This window comes from Fukomys damarensis, unplaced genomic scaffold (assembly GCF_012274545.1).
Source record: "Fukomys damarensis isolate Sample0158 unplaced genomic scaffold, DMR_v1.0_HiC HiC_scaffold_20, whole genome shotgun sequence".
Classification (NCBI taxonomy): domain Eukaryota; kingdom Metazoa; phylum Chordata; class Mammalia; order Rodentia; family Bathyergidae; genus Fukomys; species Fukomys damarensis.
In genome coordinates, this window is record NW_022900932.1 from 9409802 (window position 1) to 9420344 (window position 10543).

The 10543-nt window shown below is 57.8% G+C and overlaps 1 protein-coding gene across 5 annotated transcripts; it reads left to right on the forward strand.

Annotated features, from left to right (window-relative positions):
- The first annotated feature begins 1278 nt into the window (after window positions 1-1278).
- Window positions 1279-10414, forward strand: Vegfa (vascular endothelial growth factor A). 5 transcript variants are annotated; one of them, XM_010617702.2, is made up of 7 exons: window positions 1300-1403; window positions 4157-4353; window positions 5150-5226; window positions 5510-5539; window positions 6991-7044; window positions 8088-8219; window positions 10167-10414. In XM_010617702.2, exons 1-7 carry the CDS (start codon window positions 1373-1375, stop codon window positions 10186-10188), a joined length of 543 nt encoding a protein of 180 aa, XP_010616004.1. In that variant the 5' UTR covers window positions 1300-1372; the 3' UTR covers window positions 10189-10414. The 5 variants fall into 5 exon arrangements, with proteins under 5 accessions (XP_019062120.1, XP_010616004.1, XP_010616005.1 ...); XM_010617703.2 differs by lacking the exon at window positions 6991-7044; XM_019206575.2 differs by lacking the exons at window positions 8088-8219; window positions 10167-10414 and having other exon boundaries at window positions 1279-1403; window positions 6991-8081.
- Window positions 10415-10543: the final 129 nt, after the last annotated feature.

Below are 10543 nucleotides of genomic sequence, written 5' to 3' on the forward strand. Positions count from 1 at the left end.
AGAAAGAAGGGTGGGCAGGGGTCCCTGCCACCATCCAGGGTTCCTCAGACCCTGGCACAAAGGCCTTGGCTCCAGGCCTCCAAGTGGGGAGGAGGGGGAGGAGTGGCTGCCTGGTCACAGTGTGACCTTCAGAGGCCCCCAGAGAAGGACACCTGGCCCCTCCCTGCTCAACGCTGCCTTTCCTGTGCCCCCTGGCCCTGGAGGGGCCTGAAGTTTCTGCACTCCTTCCTCGTTGAAGTGACGGGGGGGATAGGGAGAACGTTGGGGATGTTGTGGGGTTAGGTGAGGGCTGGGGTGCAGAACCAGGGATCTCTGAGGGCAGCCATGGGGGGCTGTCCAGCTGGGAGCCTGGGAAAGGCCATCTTCCCTGGAGGGGCTTCCTCCGACCGTGGCCCCCAGGGCAAGGCTGGGGCCCTGTCCTGGGGTGCAGAGCGTGAGTGGGAAGGGGAGAGGCGGGCCTAGTGAGCCCTCTCCCAGGGTGTCTGGAGCTCCATCCAGAGGAGCAGGTGGGGGTGGGGGGTGAGGGGAACTGGGACCTTCAGGAAGGGCTGGAAGCAGGTCCGCAGGACGGGCTCCTTGACCTTCAGGGCTTCTGGGGAGGGGTGGGGAGCCCCCCGGGGGGGCTGGGCATTCTGTGGAAGGAAAGGCTTCCCTGGTTGCATTTAGGGAAGGTGCCCAGGGGAGAGGGGAGAGGGGACAAGGTAGGAGTGGGAGGCTAGGGAGGCTGTGGAAACACACTCCGGCTAGGGAGGCTCCTCCGGGCTCTCCAGCCTCTAAACACCCTGTAGGGACACTGAGCATTCTTGGGATGGAAGAGCACTGCTGGGGGAGGGTGGCCGGCGCCCTTCGGTCCTCTGCACCCCCCCAGCTCACCCTGGTATTTGTCATGTCAGCAGGAGAAGGTCACCATGTTGTTTTTCTTGCCCCTAGTCCTTCCTTCCTGCCCCAGTCCAAATTTATTCTCCTATGTGACCTTAATACTTACCCACGGCTTTGGACCGGCGACCCAGGGGGCCAGTGAGAATGAGGAGAGAGCAATGTGGGGAGGGGACAGGGTTCCGGACAGTGCAGCCTTCTGGTGTTTGCCTCCTGCATTGTGAGCTCCCCCATGTCTGGTTAGTCTTTAACGTCTGTGGGTTCAGGGTTGGAGCAGTCTGGATGGTGGGCATGCTTGAAGCCTGCGGGGACCCCTCGCTGGGTCCCCATTCCACTCAAGTATCTTGGAGAAGGCAGAGACTATAGCTGAGAGGGCAGCACTGAGGAAGGAGGGGCAGTAGCTGAGCTTTGCGTCCCTGCCCACGCCGATGCCCATGCCCATGCCATGCCAACGCCTTGCTCTTTGTTTTGTCCCTAGTGGTCCCAGGCGGCACCCATGGTGGAAGGAGAGCAGAATCCTCGCGAAGGTGAGTCCCTGGTTCTTGGATAGGATCCCCTGTCACCCCAGGGCCCAATTTCTCCTTTGCAGACCCGTGGGGGGAGGGGTACAGGAAGATGAGGTTCAAGTCAGAAAGAGGGGTGGGCATCGTGAGCTTAACCCTTCTGTTTCCTGAAGTCTTGTCTCTGTTGCAGTCTCTGCTGCAGTCTCTGGTAGAAATAGGACTTGTTGCTTTTTTTCCTTCTGTTTCTAGTAACATTTTATTTGAATCTGGAGTTGTGAGCTTAGATAGGCAGTGTTCAGGGACTCCAGGTGGGAAGGCAAATGTCCCTTGTACCCCTGTTCCCAGGGGAGGAAAAATGTTCAGTGCCGCTAATGGGAACTCCCACCTCCCGGGCAGTGAGAGTCCCTTTGGGGGTGGAGAAAGCCCTGGTGGTTGGCTTTGGGTGCTGTGAACTTCCCTCCCAGGCCAGCAGAGGGCTGGCTGTAGCTCCCAGGCGCCCCACCCCCTGCCCAACCCTGAGTCGCCTGCCTTTTGTTCCGCTGTGGTTTGGAGCATGGGGGATCCTCCCATTTCTCTGGGGACACCCTAGCTCTGCCCACTACTGAGTGTGGCCTCTGCTCCAGCCCCAGGCCAACTCTCCCTGTTCCTCTTCTCTGAGGAGGGAGCTGCCCTGGGGGGTGTGTGTCTTTGTCAGGCCCAGTTTCCCTGACCCAAATCCTGCCCAAAGTAACTGGCTGGTTCTGCCTACTTCCCCACCCCAGGAGCCCTCACTTTGGCCCAGGGCCTGGCCTGCTGCCACTCCCTGGCCAGTGCCACTGACGGGGCCCCTGCTCCCAGTGGTCTCTGTGGTCTGGGAGAGGCAAGACAAATGGTCTTTGTTTGCTGGAGAAAAGCCTGTCTGCCATAAAAAAGGAAAACCACGGAAGGCTGGTGTTGGAGTGTGTGCCCAAATGCCTTGTGCACAGCAGGACGGTGTCCTCTCAGGCCGGGCTGTGCAGGGTTCTGGTGGGTCGCCCCCTCCCCATCTGGCCTTGCAGATTCTGTGAGTTTTGTCCCTTTTGTCCTGTCACTCAGGTGAGGTCTCTGCTGTCCCTTCTTGGGTGGAGACCCAACCCTGGGCCACCTCTGTCCCAGTCACAGCAAGGCATCAGTTCAAAAATTCTGGATCAGTCATCTTGTTCAGTATACACTTGGCTTTTAAAAATGTTTTTTTTCCATGAGCCGGGTGTGGTGGCGCACGCTTGTAATCCCAGCACTCAGGAGGCTGAGGCAGGAGGATCACTGTGAGTATGAGACCAACCTGGGCTACATAGTGAGTTCCAGGTCAGTCTCAACTACACAGCGAGACCCCTTCTCAAAAAAAGGTTTTTTTCCAATCTCCGGTCCAGTTATTCTTTTTTGATCATGCTTTACCTTAACGTTGCGGTTAGGGAACCATTTTGTGCCCATTAGCTGTATTGAAGTAGTGCTCTTGGGTAAGTGGGGGTCTGGCCTGGGCCCCTCCTCCCGTTCTCCTTTCTGTTCTCAGCACTTTCTCCTCGACTCTCTAGGTTGTCCCCATCCCGCCTGTTGCCCGTGCACCCCTGGGTCTCATCTCCCTTCCCCTTTGGGAAGCAGAGCGCGGGGCATGTGAGTGGGGGCATTAGTCTGTGGGCGGGCGCTTGAGATGCCCTGGTGGAGTTTCACTGTGTCACTCAGAATGAGAAAAGACCAGTTGTTCTCAGGTCTGGAAACGGGAGAGAAACCTCCACGTTTCGGCCTCTGTTCCCGTGTCTTGTTTAAAGATCAGTCCAGTCCACTCACTCAGATGAGCAGAGGCCTGCAGAGGGATGGGACTGGCCCAGGGTTGCACAGAGTCGTGGCTGGAGCCTGGGCCTCCCTGCTGATCAGGTCATTTCTTCTGTCCCATGTTGTAGGACTCATTCAAGTCAGGGACAGGCTGGCACGGAGTGGGGGTAGTGGTGGGGTGTGCTGGGGAGTGGCGGGCTGGGCCATGAGTCGCAGACGTCCTACGTGTATTTATTCTCAGGGCCCCGCCCCAGTGGCCCAGAATTACCCCTTCATGCTCCAGTGCACCTCAGGCACTGGGATCAGCCTGGGAAACTGTCTTCTCCCTGGTCTCCCTCCAGATCAGCTTCTAGAAGTGCTTTGTGGCAGCACTGTTTTTTCCATGATGCAGGTGGTTTGCCCTCTTGGGCGGGCTTATTGGTGGCTGGCAGGGCCTGCACCTCGAGCCCGCCCACTGCCACCTGCTGATACCTTCTCAGCCCTGGTCTGGGAAGGGGGCCTGAGTCCTGTGCATGTCCTAGGCTTGGGAAGGCTTAGGCATCAGAGCCCTTTCCAGCTCTGCTACTTGGAAACAGTGGGGCCTCTCTGCACCTCCAGCCCCCATTGTAGAATGGGGTCCCAGTGCCTTTGGGTAGCAGCCATGGGGGAGATTATGAGAGATGACCCCTGTGTACCACTGTACAGTGCTGGGTGTAGTAAGTACTCAATAAATAGTGGCTGGCCTGATGGGTGTTAAGGCTGTGGGGAGCTCGTAGGAAAACAGGGACCAGGCTGACAGAGGTGTCTGTCCCTCCCTGCATGTGAACCTTTGAATGCCCCCAAGAGGTGCACCCATACTCACTGAATTCACTGAGCTGTCGTGGTGAGTCAGGGATCAGATGGGACAGGTCATTTCCCCTGGGTCTTGACAACTAGTGCGCTCTGTGGAGATAGGGGCTGGCCGCCTTTTTTGTCGTGCCCTGGGCTCATGTCTTATCCCCTCCCTGTAGTGGTGAAGTTCATGGATGTCTACAAGCGTAGCTACTGCCGTCCGATCGAGACTCTGGTGGACATCTTCCAGGAATACCCGGATGAGATCGAGTACATCTTCAAGCCATCCTGTGTGCCCCTGATGCGGTGTGGGGGCTGCTGTAACGATGAGAGCCTGGAGTGTGTGCCCACTGAGGAGTTCAACATCACCATGCAGGTGGGTCCCTGTAGGGGTGGGGTGGGACGTAGGGAGGAGCCTTAGACTTTGGAGCGGGGGACCAGACCTTTCCCTGGGACACTTTGGGTAAGAGGAGCTCGACTTGCCCTCCCCAGCCCGAGCCCCTGCCCCAAGCTGGGCTAGGCTGGGGAGGTGTGTGGGGTCTCAGCTGCTTTGCAAAGAAGATACCTGCATTTACCATCAAGCTCAGCCACCCGTCCTCCTCCCTGACCTTTGCACCCTGTTCAGGAGGGGCTTGATCCTGACACAAAGGCCCTTCTCCTCCTTTCTGGAGAGCTCCTAGAGCCTCATTGGTGGGGGTGGGAGTGGAGGGGTCTATATCTGGAGAGCCAGTGGGGCCTGGCCTGAGAAGAGTCGAAAGCCAGGGTTTGGGTGCTGTCTGGTGACAGGTGTAGGGTGCATCGTGGCCCAGACAGGGTGAGAGTGGGAAGGAGTTCTGAGACGGGTGGGCGGCTCTCGAGGAGGGGTCAGGGTGAACCTAGCTGGGGGTGACAGGAGGGGAGGGGAGGGGATGGTAAGAACCACGACCCGAATTCCCAGCCTGGCCAACCCTAGCCGCCGTGTCTCCCTCAGGAGGAGCAGGGGCTCCTTGAGGCCAGCAGGGCTGGGGGAGCCTGGTGGCCTGTGGCTCTCTTGTGCCAGAGCCCTGGTCCCCGGCCTCCACCACCCATCCCTGCTCTTAGAACCCCTGGGCACTGAGTGACAGGAGCCCTGGGTGTCCCATATGGGTATGGCTGGCTGGGTCACTGACCTCTGATCTGCTTCCTTCCTGCAGATCATGCGGATCAAACCCCACCAAGGGCAGCACATTGGGGAGATGAGTTTCCTCCAGCACAGCAGATGCGAATGCAGGTGAGGACAGCCTGGGGTAGGTGCTATTGTCATCTTCCACCTTGGTGACTGTGGGTCTTTAGTGTGCTTCAGTTCCTGTATCTGTTCAGTGGGCACGACTGAGCGTACCTCAGCATTGATAGACGGGTTAGGTGAGCTATTGTAGCATGTAAAAGTGTTAGAATGTGTCGCTGTGTCACGTATGCTGTTAGATGTTCATTCACCTTTAGTAGTAGTATTCCTGTCGTTGCTGTCACCATCTTAATCCTTGTTTTTTTTTTTTCTCCTTCTCTACCCATTGTAGACCAAAGAGAGAAAGAGCAAGGCAAGAAAAGTAAGTGGCTATGACTTTAGCTCTTCTCCTCTCCTTGGCTGTCCTCCTGGTTCAGGGCCTTGGCCTTCTGTCTCAGCGGCTCTGATGGCCTTCTAGAGTCAGGGTGTTGGTCTCCCAGGGATGTGTGGTGGAAGCCGTGGGTTGTAGCCAGCTCTGGGCTTACCTGCTGTCGGGTAGTGGGACAACCATGTCTGGAGCCTGATGTGCTTTCTGGAAGGGTGGATGCCTCCAGGTCTGCAGGGCACTCCTGGCCGCCCTTGTTGTTTCAGGGGACAGTGTGATACTGGCTGCTGTAGGGGACCTGCAGCGGGCAGAAGGAGTGGATGGCAGAAAGGCCAGTTTTTGTGTGTCAGAGGAAGTGGCCTCTTTGGGGGGCGACTTTAGTGGCTCAGTTCAGGGGTTCTTGGTATGTGCCCTCCTGTGGGGCATGGGGCAGGCAGCAGGCATGGCCCTTTTGACCAGGAGGGGTGAAGAGGGTGGCATGTTGGCCATTTTGAGGGTTTCTCTGCTTATTGTGAGGCAGGATGGCATGGGGAACCGTTCTGGGAGCACTGGCCTCCAGCACTGGTGGGTCGCCGGCATTGATGGGGGCCAGGTGCAGGGAAAGAAAGACTGAGAGAGAGAGCACTGTGCCCTAACTTCCCTGACCTGTCTGCCCTGCCATTCTGGAACTCGAAATCCACATGCTTCAGCCTCTGCTTCTTCCTGCACTCCCAGCTTCCAGGATTGCTGTGACTTCCAGAGCAGTGATGTAGGAGGACAGGTAGAGAGAGAGAGAGAGACAGACACAGAGAAACCTCCTCTGTCCTTCCAGCATGCTGTCCTATCCCTGGTCCCCCTGTCTTCTTCCCCTGAGCAGGCAGACATGCTCCGAGGTGTGTTTTCCTGGAGAGTTCTGGTTCCTTGAGCCTGTCCCCTAGCTCATTCCTCCAATGCCTGCTTTGCCCATGGGGAGAGCAGAGCTCACCTGGTTCGGAGATCTGCAGAGATGGTGCAGGTTCCCTGCCAAGCACTGCCAGCTCCCAGCTCTGTGGTCCCTTGTCCCCACTCCCCCTATCCAGTGAGAGGAGCCTAGCCCCCCACCCCCTTGGGGGGATTTGAGGCCAGCTTCCAAGGTGGCTCTTCCTCTGGAGGCACCCCGTTCTGTTGCACTTGGAAACGTACCTCCCACCTGTTCTCCATCCTTTTGTAGGCCTTGATCTTCAGGGTCCGACCGGGATAGGATTGCTGGGAGTGGGTGTGAGAGGAGATGGAGCCCCTGGGCCTCCCCGGTCTCCCTTCTACTCCAGGCCTTGCTGTGGGCCATATGCCCCCGCACAGTGGCCAAGTGAGGAGAAGGTGGACTTGGGGTACCACCCGTGTCTTCAGTCAGGCTTTGTTTCCATTGTCCCCACTTCCTGGCCCTTCTCCCAGTCTCGAGCTCTCTCTGTCTGTCTCTTTTTATTTTCCAGAAAATCAGTTCGAGGAAAGGGGAAGGGGCAAAAACGAAAGCGCAAGAAATCCCGGTATAAATCCCAAGGCGTGTGCATTGGGGCCGCTGCTAATTCCTTTCTGATTTCCCTAAGTCCCTCCCTCAGCCCCTTCCTGGTTCCTCCACCCTCCTTGCCCAGTGTCTGTCTCTCTCTCTCTCTCTCTCTCTCTCTCTCACACCACACTAATGAGCACTGATGGGTAAACTGGTGGTGGTGTTGTGGGCCTGGGGTTGGGGTAGATGGGTGGGCCGCGTGGGCCTGAGGATTCGGGGAGGGGACTCTAGCTTGGCTGGGCACACACAGGCTTTCTCTCACCCACTGGGTGCTGGTGGCAGTGGGTCTGCGCACCCAGATGGTTTCCCCCACTGGGCTTCTGCATGTGTTTGGAAGCTGAGTGAGTGGGGCGGGGACACTGAGAGGAAGGGGCGCCATGGCAGGAGGTGGCTTGTTGTGGGCTGAAGGAGGGGCTTGGGTGCCTCAAGCCCAGTGCCGTGGCCCCTTCTCACCTGGTAGAAATGCCTTGGCTCCTCCTGGAATTGGGGCCTTTGGAGGGGAACCTCATTGGAGCTCAAACCTCACTGGAGTCTCTCTAGCGTGTCCCTGTGGTCCCGTTATGGGAGTGCACGGGGTCTCTGGCTGGGCCTCTCACCCTGCCCTGGGTTGCCTGCCTTTGCTGGGGGGCCGGAGCACAAGCCTCGGCTGGGATGAAGGTGCCCCGGGTGATGTTTTGGCCCTCGATTGCTGCCCCCAACAGAGGCAGAAGAATCAAGGTGTGCCCCTTTGGGGACGGCAGCAGTTGGGGCCCTGTGGCCTGAGATGCGCCCCGCATGGCTGCCTTCTCCCTGCGTGCTCTGTCCACTTGCGCCCTGCCCTTCCCGGGCAGGCATCCTAGCCAGTGCCGCCTCTCTCCTTGCTCTCTGTCTTTTGCTGCGCTCTACTCCTTCCAGGGTGTGGAAGGATGTGGCGGCCATGTGCTAGCTGGGGGGCCGCTGCCATTTGTCAGGGGTATTGCATGGGTTTTTCTCTCTCTCTGCTGATGCTCTAGCTTAGATGTCTTTCCTTTTGCCTTTTTGCAGTCCCTGTGGGCCTTGCTCAGAGCGGAGAAAGCATTTGTTTGTACAAGATCCGCAGACGTGTAAATGCTCCTGCAGAAACACACACTCGCGTTGCAAGGCGAGGCAGCTTGAGTTAAACGAACGTACCTGCAGGTTGGTCCCCAGAGGGTGGGCAGTGAGTCAGAGAAGGGCGCTGGAGGGAGAGAGATCGCGCGTGCACGTGTGCGTGCGTCTGCCAGTTGCTTGCCCGGCTTCTTCTGCCTGCCTGGCCACTGCCCCCTTCTCTGCTTGCCAGGCTCCACAGGGATGTTGGGGCTGGCTGGCCTGGTGGGCCTGCCCCGAGGTCACCCTGGCTGCCTGCGTGGGGAGGCTGGTTAGGTTTATGTGGTGTGACTTCATGTATGGACGCAAGCTGTGTGTTGTGTCCTGTGGTCCTGTTGCTGGTGGTGGCTGTTGGTGCTGATGTTCTGATTTTCATCTGTTCTGATACTGAGAAATAGCCCTTGCTGATGTCTGTAAGTGTGGGCTGTCCCTGTTTTCATGCTGCTCTCTGCTGTCTGTACAGCCCGCATCTCTGCTCCGGGGTTCCCTGTGGGCAGGGACGGAGGACCCCGCGCCCCCAGACTAGGGCTCCTGAGCACAAGTTTGTCTTAGGTTCAGGATGGACAGTTCTACACACAGGAAGCATGTTTTATCAAGAACCCTAGATGCCCCATCCTGTCCTAACCCTGGTGACAACCCTGACAGCCTGCATGTTTCCAGGCACCCCAGGATGGGGACAGGGGGCCCAGCGTTAGACTAAGGACTCCGATGCCCAGACCTGGCTTGCTTACTTGGGACCCATAAGTGTCTGTACCTCTGTCCTTTGTCTGTATGTGGACTAGGGAGGTGCCAAGTGCATTTGTGAACACTGTTTAGGTGAGGGCTGTGATGGTGGCATTCCTAGTGCCACTGTGGCCTTGCTGGGAGCAAGGGAGCCTCACCTAGGGAGGAAGCTTTTATGGGGTGGCCCAGGTGGGACTGCACATGCCAGCCAATCCAGAGGTTTCTGGATCTGCTCCCCTGCCCCCAGCCTATGTTTTTGTGACTTGTGGGTGTTAAGGGGATGTGGGGACTAGGCTGTGTTTTGCTGTGGGATCTGTCTGTCTTGGAGCTGTGTGGGGGCAGGAAGTGTGCACTTTTGCTGGGGCTCAGACTCTGCCTCACTTTGGGGGGTCCTCCGCTCCTCAGGTGTCCCAGGAGAGACAAGGGACTTGGCACTTTAGGGTTTTTGTGTGTTTTTTTGGTACCAAGAATCAAACTCAGGTCCTTGTGCTTGCGAGGCAGGCAGTGGCACCACTGAGCTAAATCCCTGGCACCATGTGGTGGTTATTGTAAGACAGGGTGTGTTGGGTCACCGACTTTAGAGACCTTGCCGTTCCGGGATTCCAGCTCCCCAGCCTAGGGTTAGACCCCACACATTAGGGTAAAAGGCCATCAGCTGGTGGCCAGGGCATGAGAACATGTCTGATGGCCCCTCTGCTCTGGCTAGAGTAGCAAGGTCCTGACCTGCCTCTCCTGGCCTAGTGTGAACACGCTTGGAAAGGACAGGCAGTGGAGGCCCGGCCTGCCAGCTAGCTCAGGAGAGATGTTCTGCCACCTTCTGGAGCCCAGGCCCTTGGGTCCCCTCCCTTGGGGACCTCACATTCCCAGGGAGGCCCTGTGTCTGCTGGCCGCCCATTCTCCCTGGCTCTGCTTCTCTCTTCGTGAACCGGTCCCTGGAGACAGACCAAAAACCCTTCCTCTGCAGGGACCCTTTTCTCGTTAACTTCCTCCACCCTCACCCATTAGCTGTGCAGTGTCACCTCAGGCATGTGTCCATTTGTTGCTTCGTGAGGTGTCCCCCTGTTGTGTCTGGTCTCACCTAGGACGCTACTCGCGCTGAGGGCTCCGTGAGGTCATGGCTGGGTTTCCATCCCAGGACCGAGCGCCCCACCCTCTGCTCCTGCTGTGCTATAGGGGTGGCAGGGACCCGGGATTCCCGACTCGGGAGGTTCCTCACCTCACGACTAGGCCTCGGCTGCCGGCTTAACCCTCAGCCTTTGTCCGTTGTCCCCTTAGATGTGACAAGCCGAGGCGGTGAGCCAGGCTGGTGGAAGGAGCCTCCCTCGGGGTTTCAGGAAGCAGACCTCTCACCAGGGAAGATGGGTGCAGAACGCCTGAGACTCACCACGCCGCCGCCGCCACACACCATCACATCGACAGAACAGTCCTTAATCCAGAAACCTGAAATGAAGGAGGAGGAGACTGCGCAGAGCACTTTGGGTCCGGAGGGCGAGGCTCCGTCAGAAGCATTCCCGGGCGGGTGACCAAGCATGGTCCCTCTTGGAATTGGATTCGTCATTTTTATTTTTCTTGCTGCTAAATCGCCAAGCCTGGAAGATTAGAGAGTTTTATTTCTGGGATTCCTGTAGACACACCCACCCACATACATACAT